Consider the following 26,402-nt stretch of genomic DNA (forward strand, 5'->3'; position numbering starts at 1 on the left):
CCTGTTCACGCTGTGCTGTTCCTGTGAGTGTGAGGCTGTGAAACAAGAGCCTGTTTTTTTTCCATCAACCTTGTCAGTATGAGCAGCCATTCTTATCTGTTAAACGTGTTGATGTTTTGACTTGTATCATCCATGCTCGCACATACTCCGTAGCATGTCACATAATACTGCACACAAAACAGTAACTGTGAATGAACCTGCTGTTTTTCCCCCAGGGGTAAAGGGCCACTCAAAAACGCCTCTGATGTGATTAGTGCTGCGAAGAAGATTGCCGAAGCCGGATCAAGAATGGACAAGCTGGGCCGTGCTATTGCTGATCAAGTAAGTTGAACTCAAGTCTGTTTTGCAGGAAAAAAATATCATCTTTTGTTGAATTATCCATGCTCTTGTTTTTCATTTAAGAATCTTAATCCTAATGAAGCATTCCAGTGAAACGCAACAGTGCATAGTTTATCTCCCAGCCAACTCCTATCGCTGGCTTTTTCCCAGCACCTTTTGAAAATTAGAAAAATTACGGAGACCATGATGCAAAATAAGGCGCTGGGGGTCTGTAAATCCAATCCCTTTAGTCCAACGCTTATTTTCCTGGAAAGATCATCTTATTCTTGAAGCTGAGTGACAATGACAGGTTCACAGGCTTCGTGAAAATATGGGAACATTTCCAGTAAACATCAAACTGGCATATGTGCTGCAAGGGTTCTTTTAGATATTGTTTTTTTTCTTCCCAGTAGCGTTGTTGAAAGTGATATTGTGAGCTCGGGAAGGGGGTTTTGCATGGCAGAATCATCACCCATCACTCATCCCTCCATGAAGGCCTCTCCTCTCAGTTTGTCATTTAATTAAAAGAATGTCACGTTGTGCTAACATCACCGTGCAGCATGCAGACTACCAGTTTGATGTGTCAATAGCACTCGTAGTGTGTTTTTAAGAAATACAAGACATTTTTACACTTTGAACTGCATTAAGCTGAAGGGTTAGCAGCGAGAACTTGTGAAGCGCAGGGTCACGCTAGATGTTAATTTCTTGAGTTCATGCATTTGCAAGCACGTTTTGCCCATGCAGCGCCGTGCAGCACCCAGGGAGGGAATGTAAAGATACACCGCGTTATCCTATTTGCCGCATGGTTATGGCTGTTAATTAGCCGTGCCTGTGAACATCTGCAGTGTGCTTTCAAAAAGATTCCTTTAACATAAACTTGCATAATAAGCAGCCTTCATGCAAATCGCAGCCCTGCACATTTGATATTTTATTTAGATTGCACTTTGATCCGACGTGAAGCAGCTCCACTTTTCAAGTCTGTAGTAATACTACCTATGCCGACCCAATTGGAGAGGAATACTAAATGTCCAGTTCAGAGACGGTGAAAGCTTTCATAGACAGCCGCGTCCTGCTAAGTCTTTGATGTTGCTTATTCAGTGCTGTGAATACAATGATATCCCCTGCAGAAAACAGATGGGTACTATGCAGGTGCTTGTGCGTGTCTGTGGATATGTTTGCTTATCTGCACAAACTGGCACATGAATGAAAATGCATTATGTTTTGTAAACGGCGTCCATTAAACTGAACCTGCCAATTTGTGATTTGTATGTAGGACGGATTTAAAATGAACTTCACGACATGTGCCAAAGACAGGCATTATGAGATTTCACTGGTCATAATTTACAATTTGTTTGTATTCTTGTTTATATATATATATATATATATATGTGTGTGTGTGTGTATATATATACACACACACACACACACACACACACACACACACAGTTCATTTAAATGTATCATTTACTATCAATATTGTAACTAGTAATAAAAAATAATGTTTTACTACTATTACTGCTGCTAATTTGTTTACATAGTTTAATTATATACTGTTATATTTGAATATAAAATGTAAGTAAATTTTTATATCTGAATTTTGATTCTCATTGCATATTTGTGAAACAAGTCTTCATCTCTCTGTACATCGGTCTCAAAAACAGAAAGTTTTATTCATTTTAAGTACTTGGCAAAATTAATTTTGTATGCCTGGTGAGTGCTATATGCATTAGCAATTGCATTGGTTGTGGGAGGAGATGTGTCTGTTCTAGTGCGACCCCTGCTTTTAAACAGGTGTGAGCAACTCCTGACATCCATCCCAGCTCAGTCCTGATTGGTCCCTCCTCCTCTTGTCATGCCTACAAATAGAGGAATTGAGGGCAGTAGGTGAAGAAAAAGGGAAAGGAATGAGGGATGGAAAGCCCCAAGTGAGACCTGAATCCATTAAGTGTTATTCGTCTTTAATTAGCAGCATAATTACCAGGTGGCAGCTTTCTTTTTCTCTTGTTTATGCCAAACTATATTTAGACTGCTCCTCACACCTTCTTGTGCAGTCGAGGCTGCCAGAGGCTAACTGCCGAAAAATAAACAAAGGGAAGCAGTTTTTTATACAGAAGGATGAATCGTCAGATTCAGAAGTGCCTGCGGAGGGATGGAAAGCAAATAATCGTGACACTCCTCCCCCTACTCTCTGTCCTCCTTGCTCTCTTTGTCATTTCAAAGCCCTGCCACAGAATACACAGCGGTGGGCTATATCATCACTCCTGACTGCTCGTCTAGTTTGTCATGTCATGTACTTTTGTTACATCTGAGATTGCCAACAGACACCACAACAGAGCTGCCATGTGTTGATAGGGCCAAAAATATCAGTGAAAGTTGAATATGCCAAAAAGAGCATTCTTTAGAAATCTTGTACAGGTAAACAAGATGATGCAGAATGGGGGAAATAAGATTTGGGAAACAATGTTGAAAGCATGGATTGTATTGCATAACTCTTCACAAATGTGTCCTAGTGGGAAGCTCGACTACTTAAACCTAACTAATCAAAATGAGGATGTGACAAAACATACTCCTCTGCATCTGGAGGCCAACAAAGGATGCAAACAAGACAGCGGTACTGAAGCGGATAGTGGGGGTGTTCGTTGATGAGTATAGAGAGGCCTTTAAAAATCAGCAGGTGGTGCGTCTTGTCTGAGAATCAGACCTTCTGAATCTATCTCACAACATCTAGCTGTTGTAAATGGATGTTTTTGGATCATCGCAGATGCTGCCAAAATGTTCGGACATGTTTAATAATCAGTTAAATGGCTGTAGCCGAGATCAATTAAATTTTAAAGAAATGAGTGTAGTGCATGGATGTTGAGAATGCAGGATTTAGGTCATTGCCATACAAAGGTCTGCAATGCAGTTTATTAAGAATTTACGAGCAGATTCTGCAGGGTCAACTTATGGGGATTTTGTGTGAGCACAGTGCTGAGCTAATAATGCAGTGTAATTAAGATTTATAATCCAAATGTGTAAGCCACCACACTGCCCATAAATATTGTGGCCTACATGTATGCACATAAAGGCATGAAACTGGCGCACATGGATACAATCGTGGAATACCAGGATTGCATATTTTAGTGAGGCAGATCTGCGGGTGGCAGCACGTGCTTTTATGCCAGTGATGTGTATACCAACATGCATGGTTTTTCAATTTACATTCAATCAGGGGAGATTTATGGTGATCCATAGGCACCACCACAGGTTGGATTAATCCCAGTTCTGGCCTCTAGCTGCTTAACGGTGACAGGCCTGTAAATTTCCTTCTCTACAGTAGAAGAGCAAAAATAAAAAAAATCAAGATGCGATCCCACATTCTCAGCTCAGCACTTCAAGGGTTGGTGACTTATATAATGCCCACCAGCCTGGTTGAGAGTCCTGGTTTTATGGCATAACGACATACTATTTAGCAGGGTTTGAAATGTTTGAATTGGGTAATTAAATCTTATTTTAGACATGAAGTATGAATTGCCTTGCAGACATTTTCATTCAGAGGTATTAATACAAAGTAAAAAAATAAATAAAAATAATCTATGTTCCTAAACTGAATTATGCTGTTTTAAGTATTTAGCTTCTGTGTTGTAGCAGCTCTAAATTTACACAGTTGGAAAACCAAATGAATTAATGACAACTGCTTTCTACGTGTGAATTATTAAGGTAGCTAAAACATTTCCTTAAATTTCTTAAAAAAAAAAAAAAAAAAAAAAAAGGTGGAGCTCATCATTTAGATATTGAATCAAGGCTTCCCACAGTACTGGAAATCCCCCAAAAATTGTGTTTTTACACACACAGGATGGAAGTAAATTTTTCTGTAAAATATTTATCTGCTCATGTAGAATAAAACTTGATTGTAAGCCATAGTTTTTGGTTTGTGAATGAATTGCTCAGTCAGTTCTCTTCAGTCAGTTTGTGATTCTTTAGCAAATTTGTCTTAAATTTGTCTAAAATCTTTCTAAAACCTTTATTCTGTGATCTCAGAGGTCGTGGAGAGCTCATTGGTAAAAAAACAAAACAAAAAAAAAATCCTGTGAAACTGAAGGATTGCTGTGGAAATACTTGTGGGGTGTGAATTCACAATTCGATTACGATTATGTCAATGATTCAGTTCAATTTGATATCATGATGCATAACGATTATATCAATTGTGCATTTTTATTAGATTTTATAAGCAGGCTACTTATTAAAATAATTATAATAATGTTATATTAAAGAATATATAATTTATTAATTATTGTTAAGAATTAAAAGTAAATGTGGCTTTTAAAACATACAAGCAAATATAAATTAATAAAGGGGGAAAATACAATTACAACTATTAAACAAAGCACTTTAATTATCTGGGAGTGCTTAAAGTTTCTGAAAGGATAGGCTAATCATAGTTATATATTACATAATTACTGATGAGGTCATGGACCGCCGCCGCAAGCTTCAGGACAAGCCCAAAGCACACGTTAAAGTGTCAGTACGTGAGTTTCGTGCATCTAATACGTCCGCTGCTGGATTCCAAACTGCATAAATGAAAGCACTTCTAAAGTTTTTTTAAAGTAAAAAAAAAACAATTACAGAATCGTCCAAGTCCGCATTGCGATGCATCAATGCCAGGCTCGTCGCGATAGTGCTGACAGTGATACCATTGTTAAGCCACAACACTGGTTACGTCACTTGCCCATCGTTCAAGCATTTTTTTGTAATAAAAATCATCTCCGTTCAGTAAAAGAATGGGCATTACAATTAAAAACTGAACGCAGCTGGTCAATGCAGCTTGTCAAACTACGGTCGCATAACGAATCCGATTTCATTTATCCAGTGAGGAGAGTGAGTCAATCACACTGTCAAGAAGAGTGAGGTGAGACCGACAAGCTGATGGCGGATGATTTAGTTTCTAAACAAAATACAAAAGCACCTGTTTGACAATATTTTGGAATTTGTAAATCCTGTTGACTTGTGCCATTTATCTAAGGTTATTTAGGATTTTTTTTTTTCAATTTCTTAATTTTTTATCTTATTTAATTGGTTCCACATTGTTTGCTGATTTACTTTATCTAAACTTTGTATAATTAATTTTTTGACATTAAGGTGTATGCCGTGCCTCCAAGCTTTCTTATTCGTTTTACTAATAGTTTTATGTTTATTATTTACTTGATTATATATTATACATTTTTACTTATTTCCAGTTTTGTATAACCATTTATACTTTAAGTTATTGGTTATTTTATATTAGGCATAGCCTGCTCTATAGCATGGTGCATTTTTTTGTTAAAAGTTCTATGTTTTATATATAGGCTAAAGTGAGTTTGTTATATTTTGTTGCATTCAAGCAGTTGATGCTGACTTGACACTAATTCAGCACTTTTGCAAGCTATTAAAAAGCGAAGGAAAGCGAGGAAAAGGGGAAATTCAAACAAACAATTGCTTTATGCTGAATTGCCTCTATTTGAAAGTGAAAGTAAAATGTGCACGCCACTTTTACAAGCTATTTAAAAGCAAAGCGAGAAAAAGAGGGAATGCCCATGCCTCCACTGTGATTTCCTTACTGTCACAACCCTGAATGATGCAACGATTAATTTAGACACTTCTAGAAAAACTGAAAGTAGTATAGGAGAGGAAAAATAAATCCATAAGTTAAAAAGATTTAAAAACTCTATTTGAGTGTCCCAGTGAGCACTGTTTCATTTGTGTGAAAGTTGATGCAACATCAAACCAACCAGACATACAGGAAAAGTTGTCAATCACACTCTTTCAGTCTGCTCAAAAAGACTTGGAAGTAGGGCTGCAACTAACGATTTTTTTGATAATCGATTAATCTGTCGATTATTTTTTCGATTAATCGGTTTATGTACTTATATTTTAGTTTTTTCCCATTTTGTTCCCCCAAGTTAATTATTAATAAAGGGTCTTTATCATTCAGCATAGATTTTTAAGAGATTTTAACCATTTTGCATTGTCATATCCTCATCAAAAATATACCTGGAGTAGTTTTATTATGTGTTAGTGATCCTTTGTCGAACTCTTCTGCAATCAAAACAATGACCCATACTCTAGCAAATTTCACAAGGAGATTTCAAATAATGTTTTCACCATGGCAGTCCTTAGAGCTCCTAAAGTAGTTTAACATCCTGAACAAAGCTTAAGGAATCTTTCAGAACATTTTCACGAAGAATAAGGATAAAACAGAATAAGATTGCAGTGCGTTGTATTTTATTATTTACTGGGAAACCGCTTTATATCTTATGCTGTGAAATTGTAAACAATCCTTCGAATTAAGTGCCAATGGCATGAAACCTGAATGGAACTCACAATTTAAAGTAAAATCCATCAGAAGGTTGTCAAGAAAAAAAAAAATCGGACACACACAAAAAACCTGCTGTGTGAAAAAGAGCAGTGAATACTTAGAAAAAAAAAAAGTGCATTTCAAATATCTTTAAACATTTACCTCTCTCATTCAGTCATAATTAGGCTGCACGACTGAATTATGAACTGGTAAACGACAAACTGATCATAGAACATGTTTGTAAAGCTTTAAATGTTAACTGTTAAAAAGCAATGTTATCAGCTTTTACAACTAAACATTTGCAAACAACATTGTACTGGAGAATCTGCACAAATAAAAGTCTTAGGGGCCGTTCACATATCGCGCCTAAAAACGCGTGGAAAACGCTAGGCGCACCGCTTTCTCCTCCTTTCCAAAGCGCTCGTGCAGAAGCGCCCCTGAGGCGTCTGCCTTTGCTAAGCAACCATGATGTGCTCTCTCCTTGAAGACATTGAAGAATTTCATCAAAGGATAAATGGATTTGCAGCTCTAAAAATCGCTTGTAGTAGCTCTCCTACTAAATTTATTTCAAAATGGAAATCCATATACAGCTATGATCAGCTGTTCCTTCATCTTGGCTGAGCTTATAACGTTGTTACGGGAAAGGATGAAGCTGATTATTTAGTTCTTGTCACATGACCCGCGGTGCGCTTGCCGCATTCTGAAAAGATTAAATGTTTTTAACTCGATGCGGTGCGGACGAGCCTGGAAAAACGCACGCGTCGCTTCCATTATGAGCGCGCATACTGCGCGTCTACATTGGAAATAACGAACATGAGCGCGCAAAAGACGCGATATGTGAACGGCCCCTTAAACAGTTCAGTAGTGCAGAGTTTACAGGTTAATCTTCCTTTTTGAAGGCTCAAAGTAAAGTACTCCCACATCCCGCTGAATGCTGCAGAGACGCTGTTCGGGAAGCACGTGACATAAAACGAGGCCAGCTATTGGCTATTCGCTACTTCTCCTGTTGTACTGGCTGAGTAAAACCTCCGGTGGCTCATTACTGCCACACTTTGGTCACCGCAGGTTTGAAATATGCACGATATGAGCTGCTTACGGAAAATAAGTTATTTAGCAACGAATCGATGACTAAATTAGTTGACAACTATTTTAATAATCGATTTTAATCGATTAAATCGATTCGTTGTTTCAGCTCTACTTGGAAGAAAGTTCATCTTTCAAGCAGTACAGTGACCCAGAGACCAAATAAATAGTTGCATGGCTCAAGAACAAAAAAGCCCTTCAGTGCCTTGTATGTTGTTTTGATCGCGGTCCAGTTCCATGGCACCATTTAACAATTGTAGTGTGTAGGCGTTATCCATCTAACCTTAACAACCTGAAGTAGATCTGTCTGTCAGTTCAGTTCATCTTTTTATTTTATCATTTTATTTATATTATCATAATAGCTTTAGCAGTTTATTGAGCTTTATTTCAGGACATCACCATGTTTGGAATATATCCATAATTTTTTCTAGTTTTAGTCAAATGGACTTTAGTAAAAATATCACAGTACTAAATTTCATTGTAGCATTTGTAATTTGGTGAAATGTGGAAATAGTTTAATGGTCTCCGTTATAAGCTGTGTGAAATAGGTGCTTGTAATTATACTTTGGAGCAGGCATTCCTATGTATAATTGTTAGGAAAGTGGTTGTCTCTATTTCGCAGGCGTGTTGGAGGCTTTTTTGTCAGAAAAATGTTATTTTATCAGAAAACTTAAAATTTTTGTTTATGATGTTTTTGTCCACTTTCATCATGAGTGAATTCTTCTCTCTGATCCAAGATCAGGATTTTATGAGACTGAGATGGAATTTGCAATTGCAAATATTTTATTTTTTTTCCCCCTTTGGGTAATTGGTTGGATATGAGCAAGATCATCAGTCTGTTTCAAATGCCACTTGATTGATTATCATGGTCCATGATGGCTTTCTATTTAGCAGTTAAAAAATAAATAAAAAAAGTGCACCGCCAGACTATTTAAATGCAATATAAAACACATTAGCCACATGAAGGGACGTTCCTCTTTCAAAGTGCATTAGAGTTCTCTCTATTAAAGAAACTACAGATGAATCTTTTATCTTGGTAAAAAATGACTTTGATATTAACAGGTGCTTTTAAAATGAACCTTCGATTGCCTTGGGTGCTTTGCCATTTCCAGATTGTACGTTGAATACTGATGACTGAGTGGGCTGAATTCCCTGGCCATCATCTTTTGCCTCCTTAGAATGTTTTTTGAGTGTGTGTGTGTGTGTGTGTGTGTGTTGAATCTTTGAAGGATATTGGTTTTATTGCTGTTGCATCCACCACTTCTCCCAGATCAGTATTTCAGCATTGAGCTTGCACAGCCAGTAAAAACAATCTAGAATGAGTTCACACCTGAGAGATGTGGGGAGATCAAGTTTTTGGTCCAGAAACTTTTCTTCGAAGGGTCACAGTCAGTTTGTCAAATCTCCACCTGCGCTGTTCTCAAACTGTCTCCAGCAGATGTTTATAGAAGATGAAGTTTGCTTACTGCAGAGTGTTTTCTTTTTTATAAAGAGATTCAGTTCTTCCTTCAGATGGACTAAAGGAATTTTGTGGCAGATGTGTGTTTTTCTGTGCCTGTTTTATGCTTCTGGAGATTTACTTATACTTCTATTTTTTGCAGCCCACTCTGTTTTTTAACCTCTGGACATTTGCTTAGATTTCTTGCAGCCCACTTGGAACCTTTTTCTTTCCCCCTTTTTTCACACTTGAATTTTTTTTTTATCTCCAGATTGACTGACTTTTTTTTTTATATTTGGTAAAGGTTTTGTTTAAAGCCAAGATAGCTGTCTTTAATTTGGAAGTGAAAATTAAGTCATTTAGAAGTGCTTGTGTTAAATGTGATTAGCGTGTCCCTCTTTAAATTTCAGATGCTGGCTTAATGTCTATCAGTAACAATTAGTAACTCTTTCTGTGGTTTGGGACACCACATATGAACACCAGGTAATCATATCATGGAAATTCTCACGCAGAAGTCCTATGGGTGGGCATAACGATTTCATCACTGCTCTAATCACCTCCATATGTCATCTACTCTGTTTAGTAGAGAAAACACACACCTCATTCCATCCCCTCTTGAGAGGAGTGCAGCAAGCAGCGTATCAATATCTCTTCAGGCTTTAGTGGGCATAACCCACAAAAGAATGCATTACCCATGAAGCTCCATTTATAATCAGGGCTGCTCTATATTAAAATGCTGCTATGTCAGTGAATATGGGAAACTGGCATTTCTCCTCCCTGATGTGTTGAGAAAGGTCAGAACCCTGCTCATGCTGTTCTACTACCGTCGCCCATTTAGAATAGAATTCAGCAGGCCAGATGACATTTTCTATGATGCGGCCTGACCTTCCTACTCACTTTTATAGCAGGATATTTTTAACGTCGAGGTGTGAAATTTTCCAACACCTGCATTCTCTTCTGCTCATCAGTCCAGATAGTGGCTGCCCCATTATTTTATTGTTTTAAATGGTTTTCTCAGGGTATAGTTTATGCGTTTTTTGAATTGAACTGTTGCAGCCTCCATGCCAGAGGACAATGTGGTATTTACACATTTGCAGAGAGAGTGAGAGGGGTAAATTGAAAGAACAGCATTTTGTTACATTTGTTACATTTACATTTATTTGTTACATTTATATTTTTTGCATCAAGCTTTTGAATGGTATAGTAGTGTATATTATTGAAACTTCATAATGTTTCACTTGATTATACATTTAGTCAGGAATTATAGTTTAGAAAAAGTCTAGCTAGTAAAATGTTTACACGTTATGTGAAAACTAGTGCAAGTATAGAAATAAAGAGACTTACTCATGTTTATGATCTCTGCTGAATAAAGCACTTCATTCTTTTTTTCTGAGGAAATCCAGAAATCAAATCCTGAGGTAATCTTCAGCACATCTTCTTTAGGTGAATTGTCTTATTCCTCTCAGTGCGAAGCTAACAGTACAGTAAAAAATAAAAATTATAATGGTCTCGCTGTTTGGTTTGCTGTGGTATGAGCGTTCACGTGGAACATATTAGTAGCACGTTCAGCGTGTGGGCATGGTCGCATTAGATTTAATGAAGGGAGACATGCAAGACAGACATCGCATTGTTTTCATATGGATTACTTCATCACAGAATATTTATTTTCGGTAGCACCCAGAAAACCAGTGCACCGGTAGAAAACCAGTGCACTTTTAAATGCAGCTCATTACTCAAACACCACATTATTAGCCGGTATATACGAGCAAAATATTATTGTTATTATTATTTTAATAATTCCTGTAAAAAGGAAATCAACTGTCCTCTGAGAACTAATACATTAAAGGAAATTAATTGCCAAGAAACTCCTGCTGCACAGAATCCAAACTCTGTGTCCAGGCAAGGTAATATCCCATAAGTGCTTGCATGTACATAACTTAAGGGGTTGAAGTGAGGCTGAAGTTGAATGGAAGGTTATGTTACAGTATGTTCTCCAGGGTTATATGAGTTTCCTAAGGAGAACACTCTTCTCTGTAGTTGCTTCTTTTTAATGGAGTGATGGATAAATGCAGAATAAGCTCTTGGTCCGGCCTGATAAGGTACTTACTGGACACTGCACTAAATTCTGTTTTAGTGCATCGCTTCACCGCAAAGTGCCCAAATCAGCCGCATTGGCAGAACCACATGTGATCTGCATGTGTCCCTTGCAGGTGGAGGAAGAAAATGTTTGAGGATAGCTGGGAGGACTTTTGTTTGACATGTGCATCATGTATTCACATGCTTCTAGGTCAAGGCAGGCAGGCAGGCTGCATTTCCTGTTCAACTTGGATGAATTCAGCAGCTGAGCATGCACAAGTGTTGCTTTCAAATGGCCAATTCGAGCTGTCTCAAACAGGAGTCAAGCCTCTAATTGGTATGCTTAGCAGGTTTCATTTTAGCAGGGCTCTGTTCTGATTCACCACCGCTGTCCCCTCTCTCTTTCTCTCTCTCTCTTTCTCTCTCTCTCTCTCTCTCTCTCTCTCTCTCTCTCTCTCTCTCTCTCTCTCTCTCTCTCTCTCTGTTTCTCTCTCTTACCCACTCCCTTTCCTTCACCTCATTCTGCTGTTTGTCTGACTTGCTCTGCAGCAAGCTCTCTAGCTCTAGGAAGAAAAGCAGCTCTGTGATTGATAAAAATTTGGGGCTTTATTTATGACTGCTGGACATAATGGGTGGAATAGTAAAGCAGATGAGAGGCAGACGCTCTGGCTTTTTGTGCTTTAATAGGGACACTCCTGTGCCCCTGCTGGCTCTTTATGATGAGCTGGAGAGAGAGAGGGAGAAGTTCTGCCAAGACATCCTGACTTCACGCTGGGGAGTGATGATGTGCCCAGCTGGATAATCTTTACTACAAATCCCAGAATGCTTTGAGCCAGCTGGAATGGAAATGGTGAATGCCAAAGCAGTCAGAGCTACACAGCTAAATATTCCAGCAGCGCTGCTGGGGCTCACAGCATAGCCAGACTTGTTGCTGGATCAACATGCCAGATGTAGGGGTGAGAAGCCCTTAAAGGCAAGAAAATTCTTGCTTTGTGTTGCTGTGAATGTAATCCTCTCCTCCAACCTTTGGCACAAATGCTTTTACAGTATCCTGCAGTCATAGTCAGCAAATACTGTAATACTGTAGGGAAAGTAGACAGAGCAGACTTTTTCCTTGGGCCAAGAAAGTGCCTATTTATAGCATATTTTAGCAGGAAGTGTGCACCTAAAAATACAAATTCTCATCTCTTTTTTTGATTTCTTGTTAATGTACATTTATATACACAATTATACACCATTTGGAAATAAGTAGTTTAACATTCCATGTTGTGGCTGTAGTAGCAGCATGTAAATCTTACACTTTAACAAGCAAAACATCCTGGAAAATACTGTGATCAAATGGCAGCTTATTCTCACGCTGTCTTTAAAGACGAGCAGCCTGTTGCCCTCTTCATCACTCTCTTCCTGTTTCTCACCAGTTATTTCTTGGTATCCCACTCTCTTTTCACCCACTTGTCTCCCATCTTCCTTTGTCTCCCTGTCGCTCTGTCTTGTTTCTAACAGCCTGTGCCTATCTATCGGCCCTTCTCTCTCTGTGGGGTGTATAGTGTGGGGTGTATATATATGATTATTAAAGTATGGTGAAGATGGCCTGACTCAGACTCTGTGTTCTGCTGTATCTCCAGTTGAATCTCCCACAAGCTCCTCTCTGCAAGTTTGGTTTTATATTCCACCCTTGTATTTTGAGTTACTGGCCTCAAATATTAAAATTAATGGATACCGAGAGCTCATTTAGCAAAATGCCCACAGAACGGTTTAAAATATACTAGGTTGAATATGCTTGCCTGTTCATTATACATAAAATCAGCAAGGTCACTCTTGTTTAATCTTCAGTTTTTTTTAATTGAGGTATTTCAGAGAATTCTTAGGTATTGTAATCTGGATTTATTACATGGACATGGAAGATAATCTTGTTTGAATTTCTCTTTCATACAGACATAATTTTGTCATGGGAACTTCACGTTTTCTAGGTTTTCTTGCCCAGTTTTTATACATTATAGTTAACTAAGCACTATTTTAACTTGGCTGAATACTGAGGTCTTAAATTGCGTGTACCAGAATTTTACATAAAATCGTAATTGGTGCATTTTGCGTGGCAGAGTTATGCATGTGACATCTGTGAGTGTCTTTCCAGCCCTAAGCAGCTCACGTATGCATCTGCAGTCTAGCTTTTGTTTAAAATAATAGGAATTTGACATTTTCCCAAATGCTTTATGGCATTTGGGCCAGAGTTATTGAGATGAAGGCTTTGGTTGAAAGCGGGCATGGTGTAATTGTTCAGGCACCCTCAAGTCCTGCTTGTTCAGAGCATTTCAATTCAGAGATGTGGGGCCAGACTCTTTGAACATTTATAAGTGTGAAAAAAGTATTGTTACCTTGGAGACTGATGAAACATCGTGAGGTATTGATATTGGATGGTCAAACTAAGGGTAAAAATAAGTACTCTGCTTTTTACTTCACCAATAACTGGTAAATGGAGCTAGTTGATGTTCAACAAGTTTAAAGAAAATTGCTAGTTTTTGTGCCATGAAATAAAGCCACTTAAAGGTGCTGTATATAGGGCCCTATGATTTCTGTGATGCGGGGAAAACAGATGGAATCATGGAATCCAGTCATAAAAACGGAATTCATAGTGTAATGCAGAATGTTGAGGAATGTCATTTTGAATGAATTAATCAAAAGTAGATCATTACACTTAAATCAAATCGTGATGTTGACTAGTATCTGTAAAATATTAAGCAGCAAAAGTCGATTTAAATAGGAATCCTGCATGCTCTGCGTGTCTCTGTTAATGAATGGCACAGACACACGGTTTCATTTAACGTTACTACACACAAACTGAAGCACTCGATGATTTCGGCGTCTGCCATATCACTAAATGAGGAACACATGAACAACATCTGCAGAACTGCTCTGAGATTCCCTTCATGAGCACTGTTTGATTTGAGTACAACTAGTGTCATTTAAAAAAAAAAAAAAAGGAATGATCACACATTTCCTCCATGTTTTAATTTGAAATAGTAAATCCCCTTTGTTTGCCAAAAAATAAAGTTTGCTTGATTTTCAATAATTAAAAGATAGAAATTATATTTTATGCCTTTATTTGATAACCAGAATTTCAAATATTGAATTGAAGGTTACTTTAAGAAAAAAAAAAGAAAAAGTGTTATGCATTCAAATAAGACATGCTAAAACAGAATTATGTAACAAAAAATGGTGGAAAAAAAAGCATTTCGTAGGGCCCCGAACATGTAATATTTGTTCAATTTAATAAATTGATTTAAAAATTTGATTTTAATTAGGTATGATTTAGATTTAATAAAATGTAAATATTAAAAAGGAGTCAAGAAAATTTTAAACAAAACGCAGAATTAAACTGAATTTAGGAAAAATAAAACCGATTTCTTAGGGCCCTATGTATGTAGGATTGACACAGAGTGGTTGAACTAGGTATTGCAGTCCAAATTCATAATATTGGAGAGGGTTTTTTTTCACCCAGCCCCTCCTTCTCAGACTTGACACCCATGAAGGTTGCCAGATTGAAAACACCAACTGGAACGAGCACGTTTGACGATAAATGATATTAAATGCACTGTTTTCCACTAACTGGCCACCCAGGGTTGCCGAAATACAATTGGGTAAACTGGCAGTGGGAAGTTTTCAAAAACCAAAACAGAGACCGAGATTCCAGCCCATAACGCTCATTTCAAGGGAGAATGACTGTAGCATTGTTTTTCAGATAAACAAGTATGTTAACCTAGCATGTTTCTTAAATATCTGCAAACATATTATGGTATTTTTATGCTTTAGTAGAGTCAAAATCTTACATACAGCACCTTTCATTATATAGGGTGCCATTAACAACTCCGTCTTGGTGTTCCATCTCATTACCACTTAGCATCAAATTTTCACCCTGAATACATATCTGTGCAAATACCCTTAATTTGTAAATGTTGCAGTTGAGAATTGGTATTAAGCTAGCTGTAGATGCGAGATCAACTGGTGAGAAATGTGCAAATTCTAACTCTTGAACTGTAGTTGTGTTTATACTTCAGAAATATTCCTTATGAGCAAGCACATAGAAGGCTGTTTTCTTCTGATGGATGCGCAAGGATTTTGTTTTTCCTCTAGTAAAATGATAAGGACAGTTTGGCTGTGAGCCCTCGGTGGGCCTGATCACCTGCCACAATGGGGAACCGATTGAATTTGACTAGCACATGCAGCTGGACAGGTGACTGTGGAGCATTAGGGTATCTGCAGGCAACAGTCAAAGATCCTCAAAACCACCAGCGCATTGAACGTGCTTTTCACTAGATATTAGTCGAAGTATTTCTATACAGATGCTTGTCTGACTCACCATCCGTCTCGACGTGTTTTCTTGTCAGGTTTATTAAATGGTGCTTCTGTGTCATTAGGCCCACACAGAGTGTGCCTCAAAGCACCACGAATAAATCTGAACGCCCATCTTTCACACACTTCTACATGTCCCTGCCCTTCGCATGTCCATTTTTGAAATATTCTGGCTAATTGTGTTTTCAACTGCCAGTAATTCTTATAGTAGCACTTTCTGCTTGATTTAACATATTTTAACATGCTTAAATGTAACTTTTTTTCACCATAATCAGTGCGGAAAAATGATTGGTTGACAAAGTGACTGATGTCTCTCTTTCTGTCTCTCTCTCTCTCTCTCTCTCTCTCTCTCTCTCTCTCTCTCTCTCTCTCTCTCTCTCTCTCTCTCTCTCTCTCTCTCTCTCTCTCTGTGTAGTGTCCAGATTCAGCGTGCAAACAGGATCTGTTGGCCTATCTGCAGCGTATAGCCCTGTACTGTCACCAGCTCAATATCTGTAGTAAAGTCAAAGCAGAGGTGCAGAATCTGGGCGGAGAGCTCGTGGTGTCTGGGGTAAGTCCTCATTTACTGAGAGGAAGAAAAGGACAGAAGTCCTGTGCCTCTGTGGTGAAAAACCTAATTATGTGAAGCAAAATAAAATTACTGTTATTTTCTCCCATCCGTAGCTCTATGACAAGAACAACTCATGCGGTTAAACTAATTTATTTTCCTATTTTAGTTTTACAGCTCAATATTTCCAACTTGTTTTTTTGCCAGCCTTTGTTTTAAACTAAGTTGCAATTTGCTTAATTTTAGTGTGTTCATCTTAATTACGTTGTTGCATCTACAGTATATGGGTTTATATTTAGACTGTCTTTGATTTCAGTTGTATTGTCAAAATTATTAGCCAGTAAAAGCAAATGTTTTTGAAGTGTTTTAACTGCAAAGATGTCCTTTAATTTGCATCCAGATATTTTGATAAATATTGGTAAATTAATCAGAATAGCTGGATGTAAATTAAAGGACATACATTTGGGAAAACCGCTTTGAAAACCTGAAAAATGTAATGTGGGGGAAAAAAAATCTAAATTCTTTATTGAATGTCAATTATAAAGATAAAAAGTGCTTATGTAGAGTAGAACATACATGCAACTAGAAAATTTAAGACATTTGCAGGTTATTATAAACTTTTAAATCTATTTGTTCAGAAGATTAGTGTCTAATATACAAGCTAAAATCTGTCGGTCATCTCTATCAAATTTTATATAAGAGAAATCCATATCCAATAATCATAAATGACTGTCATGATAGATGAGTGTCATGAAAATGCTAATTCATTGTAGAAAGTGTGTGAACTCCTCTAAAGGTCTCAATTTGCCCTCAACTTACAGGTGGACAGCGCTATGTCTCTGATTCAGGCAGCCAAGAATCTGATGAATTCTGTGGTGTCCACCGTCAAGGCCTCTTATGTGGCCTCCACCAAGTACCAGAAGTCTCAAGGAATGCAAAACCTCAACATGCCCGCCATCTCCTGGAAGATGAAAGCTCCGGAGAAAAAGCCACTGGTCAAACGTGAGAAGCAAGATGATGGTCAGACCAACAAAGTGAAGCGGTCCTCTCAAAAGAAGCACATCAACCCTGTGCAGGCCTTGAGCGAGTTCAAAGCAATGGATAGTATTTAAGCAGCCTTTACCCCAATTCAGTAGATTATGCTTCAGAAGTAGATTGAGCCTTAAAATCAGTCACATTTAAACGCATTCCTGTACCTTAGTCACCAATATGCCTTTTTTTTCCATAAGCAGTGGCTGAGTGCACTAAGGTCTATAAATTGCTAAAGTTATATTTTTTCACACGAATGCATTAATCTGCTCAATCTTTACACAAGATTTCTTCCTGAGGACAGGTAGGGCATACATTTAAATTTTGGGCATTCCCTCAGTTTATATGTACGTTTCACCCTTATCTAGATGACTGTTGTGTATTTTTAAAAACATTTAGGTGTATTTTACAAGAAGACTTTTATATATTTCACACTAAGGGCTTTGATATTGCCCACTACTGTCTGATTTTTGTTTTTCTTTCCATTCTCCATGCCTATGCAAACTCACCGTAACACTTGCAATACTTGTTTTGGTATGAAACTCTAAAAGGAAAACGGGCTTTGAATTACTGTCAGTCTCAAGACCAAAGTCTTTGTATTTTGCTGTGCCTAATAAACTTTTTGATAACTCTTTTGTTTTATCCTTTGATTAACTGTTAAATAATCTTTAAGTTTGGTGAATATTAATGCTTTATATCTTTTAAGAGAATTAATACTGCATGGAAAATAGTGAATTGATGTGAAACTCTAGAAACAAAAGCCCTCAATAATAATGCCCTCAGTAATCTCAAGGAGCAGCGGGGCAAAGCTAAATGCGAGCGAGTTCAATTTTCAGCCCTGTATTTAAATTCAAAAGACTGGCCTTAGGCCTCTCTTCTCCTACTCCTTCCCATCCTCGCACCCCTCTATGACCCAGACACTGATTAAATGAATCAACACACCTCTTATTCGGAGGAGTGGAGAACTCTTGGGCTAAACCAACGATAAATGGGATCAAGTGTCCCAAAGGAGCTTCCAAATCACAGCGATCGATATTCCTCATAAGGCCTTGTTAGTTAATGAGTTCATCATTATCTGCTGAATATATCTTTAGGTAGGAAAACATCTCTCAGTTCTGCTGCCTTCATGTTAATTAGGTTTCGCTTGAGAAAGTGCAGGATGATGCTTGATTCATTGCGAGAAGCGAATGACCTCAAATGGAGTTGCTCAAAGATTTGATTGGTCAACAGGGAAAAAGCTTTTCACATTAGTCAGAGCAGTGGGTGGTAAAGTGTTGTTTTTTGAGCGGCGTTCTGGAAATGCATATACATTTCTATTACGCATGCATGTGTGATGACTTCTTTGGAGTAGCCTTACACCTTACACTTATAAACAACGGTGTATTGGGTCGCTGGAGGTTGTGTGACGGATGGCTTAAGGGATGTTTTTGATTCGGTTTGTGTGTTTATTGCAACTTAATTGCCTCTCAGAGGTTCCTGTGGATTTAGTACTGGTTTGGGGTTTGTATTTTATTTCTGGAAATGACTGTAGTGAATAGTAGTTTGCTAGAGGAGTGTGTTTTTTTTTTTTAATGTTATGTAATGCTTGGGAGTTTGATTGCTGTTTTACACATTTGCATTTTTGTTTCAAATAATAATAAAAAAAAAATCTAAATACTTTTCCGCATTGTCATTTGTTACCAAATAGGAATTTGTTGAGGTGTGAGAAAAAGTGAGGTCCATTTGACATCAAGAGGGAATACACCAAAGTGGATTTCCAAAAGAACCCTCATCTCTCAGTCATATTGGTCAACACATGATTGGTCAAAATGCATGACTGCACATAAAAATATGCAAATTTGGTAACATGCAACTTGTTTCCTTTTAGACACCATGTTTAATGAGCTTTAAGATATTGACTCTATAAAGCCTGTCATGAAATAGTGTAAAAAAAAAAAAAAAAATATGTAAATTTTAAATATGGAACGGTTTTTTTTTTTTATATAATTATAAGTAAATTGGTTTTATGGCTCATGTAGACCATCAGCTATATACAAGCTTTATAGGGTTAATGCACAACATTTAGACTTTACAATAAGGTTCAATGCATCATGTATCATGAACTAACAAAAACAACACTTACAGCATTTATGAATCTACGGTATCTAGGCTAATATACTCTAACGTTGTGATTAAATTAACTTCACTCATGGATCATAAATTATGAACAATAGCATTAATATTAATATTGTGTATATATATATATATATATACCTGTATTAATACTGAAATATTTTTTTATTGTTAGTAATACTTTACGCATACATAAATGTGCTAAAGTGTTGCTTGAACACTTTCTATAAAGCTTCTTTGAAATTTGAATCCATGGCTTCTAAAAATTAACATTTATAAAACCATAAATATAAATGACACCATCTGTGGATTTGCAGCATTCTGACATTGAACCGATCTAGTGTGTATGTATCTTTAGGCAAACTGATTTCCTTCTGTGAAATGCCCAAATGAGCTTACAGTGATAATGTAGTGAAACGGCTTCATATTTCTAATATAACTCGAACCTACGCTTTTACAATGTTACATTTTGATAAATGACATGTTATCACACCTGAAGGTGATCTATATCAAAAGCCTCTGTATTTTTTTTTTAACTACGCCCATTTGACTTCTCTTGCCATTGTTTAAAATATGCTGTCAGCCATCTAACTAGTCGCAGTTTATCAAACACTTCCCAAATTAATGTTCAAAGAATATTTAATCATAATTGACATGATTCCGAGGCCTGCAAGTGAGAAATACTTATTTTCTCCGAATGATTATTCAAATCAAACTGCTTCCTGTTGTCGAAGTCCATCAAGTGTTGCCATGCCTCATACATGTTCAAAATTCTTATCTTGTTTTGTTAAGCCAACAAATCCGCTTTACATTCGCACAGCTCATCCATGACGACACATTTCTGATATTTCATTCTAGTGAGGAAAAGTATCGAGTGTCAAAGCTCTTCTCAGCCACGTAATGCACCTTTTCCTCAACACAGAGATTTTCAGATACAGAGTGATGTCCTCTCACCCCCCCCCCCCCCCCCCCCCCCTCTGTCTCTCTTACATTACTCATACTGTCTGTGGTTGACCTTTCCCTCCAGACATTACGGTTCTCCAAATAGGAAATGTACTACAGTGAGGGAGCCGGAGTGGACAAGCTCTGTAAAAGTTCACTGCTGAGACAAAGTGCTTTTACACATGGTTTTGCTGCTAAAGCAAAGCACGAAACATTGAGTTAAAGACAAACTTGTTAAGTGCCAACTTGAAGACATCTGTTAGGTAAACTCAATTGTGTGAATTAATCACGAGTAGGATTGTATAAGTTGTTTGTCACAAGATGTAACTGTTAATTGCTTGAGAAGCACAAAATAAACTTAAGGAAGTAGATTTCCGATGTTCCATTGTTCGGTTTTCTCACGGGTTCTTAACACCTTCCTCTTCTCTCCACATTTTAGCAGCCCACATGCTCGCATTCTGTCAGGCTTCAGCTGTCAGCTTTTATTTGGAGTATTTGATTCGAGATTCATCATAATTGCTGTAACTGTCAAGAATGTACAGTGGGTTTGACCCGACCTCCTGATTTCCCTCCAGTCCTTCAAACATTGGGCACCCTCAAATGTCTCCTCCTGTTTTTTGGAAGGTCATCTGGGTGTTACATGCATGCTGTTTGATGCTGAAAAACCTCTCCAGTTTTAACAGGGGTGCATCATTTGGAAGTCTAGCTAAGGTCGACTTGACCTGCTGCTGGTTTTTTGACAAGCAAGTTTTTTTCTTTCTTTTTCTTTTTTTTTTTTGGATTGCCTTTACTGGACAATGCCAAACTGTCTGATTCCTTGCGGTGGTTGGGGGGTATTTTTGGGCATATAGTTTTAAACGACGTGCAACAGTATCACCTTGCCTGTATCACTCTTTTTTTTTTTCTCTCCCATGATCTGTCAGCCAACCTGATCGCATCTAAAATTGCATGACATGATCGGTTGAGATGTGATCAATCAAACAATGTGTTTTTTGACAGTTCAATCAATTGTTATGCTGTTATGCTACAACAAATGATTCCGAGGCTTGACGCGTATGAAAAGAAATGTCTTGGAGGTATTACCCTTCAGCTGGTCGTCAGAAGACAGGCAGCAAATTTAAATCCAGTCGCTCACACCTGAATCTCTGGCCATTAAATTGACTTAAAATAGACGGCTGAGAGATTTTGTTAGATAGCTGTGCTCGGGAACATCCATCACAACAATAATGGCTTTGACACTGTACAAAAAAACTCTCCTTTTGAACACTGGACATTGCTAAAGGGGCAAGTTGACTTTAACTGGCACCATGTAACCCAAAAATGGCTTCTCCAGTAGAGCACAAAAGAGAAACATTCCGTTTAATAGAATTACAATGAACTTCTAAGCTTCAAAAAGCAGAATAAATGTGGTCCATTGCATGTCTGAGGTCAAACGATAACTTTGTGCAAAGACTTGAGATTTATAGTATATCAGGCATAACCAACAATTCATTCACAAATTGGATTTTGCTGCTGCTTCTTAGATTTTTTTTATTTTCTTTTTTTTAATCATACTTAACAGGCCAAGTCCTCATTCACAAAGGGAGAAAAAAATTAAGAATTGCATAGGTTCCATGTTTTTTAAATGTTATAATAATGAACTTTGAAGCTTTAAAAGCACCATACAAGTGGTCCATATGATTTGTGCATTTCTCAAGTCAAATGATTACTCTGTGTGAAGACTTTATCGTCTATGCCTGAGAATTGTTAACCACAGTGATTGAATGACTTGTTGACTTAAAATGCTAAGAAATTCCTGTTTCTTAAAAATTAGGTTTAACTGGGGTTATGCCAAAGGTTGCGCTGAGTCAGACCCATTTACTTAAGCATCAACACATTTTTTGTGAGGAGCTTTTCTTCCTATTCATGGTCATATTCCTGTAATACGAACGCTGGGAGCAGTGTGCCATTAAATTAAAGGAGTCAGCATCCATAGCATTAGCAATCAAAATGTTCTTACTGATACACTTCAGGGAAAAACAAACATTTTGCTGTGTCTAAGCAAGCTGAGCCTGTTTTTGTTGGTTTTTATATCCAATCCCTTTCCCTAATATATATATATATATATATATATATTCCTGAAAACACTGTGTAATCTATACTGTATCAGATGTACCTTTAACTAATAGCCTAGCTCTTTCCTGCTAAAACAACCAATGAGAAACGGTCCCTCAGTGTTTTGGATACAATTTGAAATGGATGGAGAGGTGGGTGTTTCTTAATGATCAGACTTAAGATTTTAACCTGGAAAATGATCAAATGAGTTCTTAGAAGAGAAATGGTATCTCTTAAACTTACTTTTAAAGAGTCTGGTCAAGAGACCAGACTATTCGAGATTTAGGGATGAAGTTTTTAGATTCTGACCAGCAAGAAACCACTCTGAGCACCATAGCATGGTGGCAGTCAGGTTTGCACAGACAGGCACCTCTCACATTTCAATCCGAGAACCTGTGCTGCAATCTAATGTCTCAACCAATGTTCCCTTTCAACTGCACAGACCAAAGAATATTCCAAACAGAAGACAGAATAAACAGAATAAAAATGTGTTGGAGATGTCTTCAATCAGCACTACAGGAATGGGCAGCATTTCAACTGGAGTCCATCTGCATGTCCATTGATTTTCAGTACAGAACGGAAGCTGTGAGCAATCTTGTGCGGAAATACACAGTGCAGATTAATTCACAAGATGAAGACAACAACCTACGGAACAGAACAGAGTTCATTGAGGCACCAAACAGAAACTGAAAAAAATATACATGGTATATATTTTCTATCTTGTTTTTCAATATCCTGTATGGGCCATTCTACAGAATTGGTCCAAAGTCAATGACTTGAAAAAATTATTTTTCCAAAAAACTTGTATAATATCCACGGTATACATTTCTAGTAATTGCGCAGGTAATTTTCATATTGTATTTTCAGAAAGTTTTGGAATATTTGTCTTAAGCAAATTTGTCACTACCACAGTAATATTAAATTCGAAAGTTTATATTGACCTATTAAGATTTTACTTACATCTACATTGTAAATATATGTAGCTATTTTATAAAAAAAAAAAAATCTGAGGAAAATCAATTAAAAAGAAAAACATTTTTAGCAATATTTTAAGTCTAATTCATGAGATTTTTATTTAAATTATTTTGTTTTGAGACTTAGAGGCTTGTGCATCTGAACACTTCAAATATATAATATATATATTTTTTAACTTATTAAAATAATCAAAAATATACTTTTAAAATCATCAATGGAAAAAAATACACACAAATATTTCTGAATCATTTTCATAAGTTGAAATTTAATTAACTAATTAATTCCTTACATTTATATAGCACTTTTCTAAGTACTCAAAGTGCTTTACATTGTCGGGGTATCTCCTCATCCACCATCAGTGTGCAGCATCCACATGGATGGGCTTATGGTTCAGGACAGCCACCTCTCAATTGAAAGTACCCAATAAATTATGATTATATATAATAAGCTTACTAAGATTTTAAATAGTATTGTTGGTTTCAGTAGATAATAAAAGAATCTCATTAAACATCTAAGAGCTGATGCTTAAATGTTTTTTAAATGTGTTTTGGTAGTGGGATAGAAGTTTGGACCAGTTTTGAAGAATGGCCCATATGACCGTGCTTGGGTATTTCAGAATGCTTGACTAGGTCTATAAAATGTATACAGTAGCCCAATAAAGAAATTAACTTTCCTGTATATATGATATTTTTTAAATATGTACATAATTTCTTTGTAATGAAATACTAAAAAAGAAAACAGGTTTCTATATTGACTATCATCACCTGTGTGTTATGTGGAAAGCTAAACACTTACTGCTAACACAATCACATTTTATTTATGTTTTTGAGAGAGAGAGTGAGAGAGAGAAAACATTATCTCTGTTGCTTGCTGTTCCCGGATTGCCACATACGAGATGATTTAAATGTCTCAGGTTGTGGGGTAATGGGGGGCATGGAGAGGTGTTTCCTGAAAATCAGTCAAAACAGCTATTTACAATGTCTGACTGCTCGCTGATGTTTTATAGCAGGTGGGAGGAGAGACCTGATCTTTGGGAGTTCATGTTAATTTATGTGAAGCCCTTCAAGAGAAGAAGGGTCGTAATTTACCTGTGTACCAGAATACTGTGCTTCCCACGTCAGGTTTATAGTGGCATGGCAATCAGCATGATTTTAATAGATTTGTTCCTTTGGTCTTAGATTTTATAATGCGTTTGTCTTTTAAAATTGAGGGAGGTTTTGAAATCTTTTGTGGGAAGATTACACTTTTGGGAACAGATTATGCACATGCATAATATTTGCATTTTCTAAAGGAAATATAAATTGTGGAAGGCAGCAACATACTGTATCGTGAACTCTGAAAAACAAGGAGAGAATGATAGTAATTTGTGTAAGGATGAAAGAACCTGAGATACTTTGATCTCCTGAGAAACAGACAATACAAACATACACGGGCATCTTCAAGACACCCCACAGAGTGGAGGAGCAGGAGACCTCCTCCCCTTCTGGCCATTTGTTTCATTTTAAATCCCTTCACCCATTCTTCCTTCTACTCAGTCTGCTCAAAATGATTACATGAAAATGTTAATGCAAGTGAACTAACACTCATGTCTAGTGTCATTGGAAATGTCTCAGTGCAACTGGTACAATGGTCTCAATCTTACAAAAGTAGATTAGATGATAATACAGATCTGAAGAGTCAAGAGCTATCTTGATTACTGTGATGGGAGTGCCCTTTCCTAGGGTCCTCCATGTAAATTACCCTTTATTCCCATTGAGTTGTAAAACCACCCAGGCTTGGGACCTGAGTTAATGCAAATTCCAATTGTAAGTTCCTGTCTTCATCTCGGGGGATGTTTGTCTTGTCTGAGGTATTTAAACGATTGCAGCAAGAGGATCAGGGCGATTTCTGTAGCCAGAAAGCCCGTAGTGTGTTGTGTGTCTCTTCACTTCATACTATGTATTTTCAGGTATGCATATTTTACTTTTAGATTCATCTTTGAGAATTTGATGTTTTGTATTGATATGATTTGATGTGTTTCAATTGGATATGTAATTGGCAGAATACATTATTTACCTGACTGATAATAAATTGTTACATTTGATTTTATTCTGTTTTACTCTGTAATTATTGACTCTAGTAGATTACGTTGAATCCTTGTTAGCGACATGAGCACCCGAATGAATGAGTTAATATAAAATAAAGGGTTTAACTAGAATAATCAAATGTCAGAAGAATAGGCCTACTAATTAGAAACAGACGTACAACCAATTTGCATTCCAACCTAAATTTGAGGTCATATTAAAATGGAGTCAGATAAAATAATAATAAGAATAATAAGAATTTTAGCAGGCTCCTGTGTGTTGGCAGTAATTAAACTTTTATGCCAACGAATAGGTACTTTTCATTGCCATTAAAGTGAAATGACTGAACATAAATATTGGAGCCTGAGAATAATGCTAATTTTCGATGAAAATTTCAGGTGGCATTTGCATCTGAACTCTTCATACACACACACACACACACACACACACACACCTCTCTCTCTCTCTCCCTCTCTCTCTCTCACTCTCATTTTGATTTGAAAATGTGTGTTATGTCACAGATTCAGAGATGGGATATGATGATTCGCAGGTCCAGTCTCTTCTTCTTCTTCTTCTTCTTCTTCTTCTTCTTCTCCTGAATGAATCGCATTTTTGAGGGCTTAAACATGCTCAAAAAGTCATGAAACTTTGCACACACGTCAACCCTGGTGCAAATTAATGTCTGATATAGGATTCAGAAGAGGGTGTGGCAAAATGGCTCGACAGCGCCACCTATACAAAAAAAATCAACAGACTTCCAGCTATGTTTCACGTACATGCACGGAAATTGGCACACACATGTAATACACTAATACCTACAAAAAAGACTCTTGGAGCAAAATTCTAAACCCAACAAGAAGTCGGTTATTTTTAATATTATGAGCAAATTTTGTGTAATTTTTGTCATTTCCATGCATTGTATTTTAACGAACTCCTCCTAGAGATTTATTCAGATCAACACCAAATTTGGTAAGCCTAATCTAAAGGCCTTTGCGATGTTAAATTGCGAAGATCTTGAGTTTTCGTTGAAGGGCATGTCCGTGGCGGCCTGGCGCATTTCGA

The 26,402-nt window shown here is 37.2% G+C and overlaps 1 protein-coding gene across 1 annotated transcript in view; it reads left to right on the plus strand.

Annotated features, from left to right (window-relative positions):
* LOC132109740 (catenin alpha-1-like) overlaps nucleotides 1-17,787 on the plus strand; it is a 102,770-nt gene extending 84,983 nt beyond the window's left edge. The window contains exons 16-18 of the mRNA XM_059516053.1: nucleotides 216-321; nucleotides 15,994-16,128; nucleotides 16,947-17,787. Coding sequence (XP_059372036.1) covers nucleotides 216-321; nucleotides 15,994-16,128; nucleotides 16,947-17,237 — 532 coding nt within the window. The 3' untranslated portion in view covers nucleotides 17,238-17,787. The remainder of the gene's footprint in view (nucleotides 1-215; nucleotides 322-15,993; nucleotides 16,129-16,946) is intronic.
* The last annotated feature ends 8,615 nt before the right edge of the window (nucleotides 17,788-26,402 follow it).

The sequence above is a fragment of the Carassius carassius genome, chromosome 29, assembly GCF_963082965.1.
Source record: "Carassius carassius chromosome 29, fCarCar2.1, whole genome shotgun sequence".
NCBI lineage: Eukaryota > Metazoa > Chordata > Actinopteri > Cypriniformes > Cyprinidae > Carassius > Carassius carassius.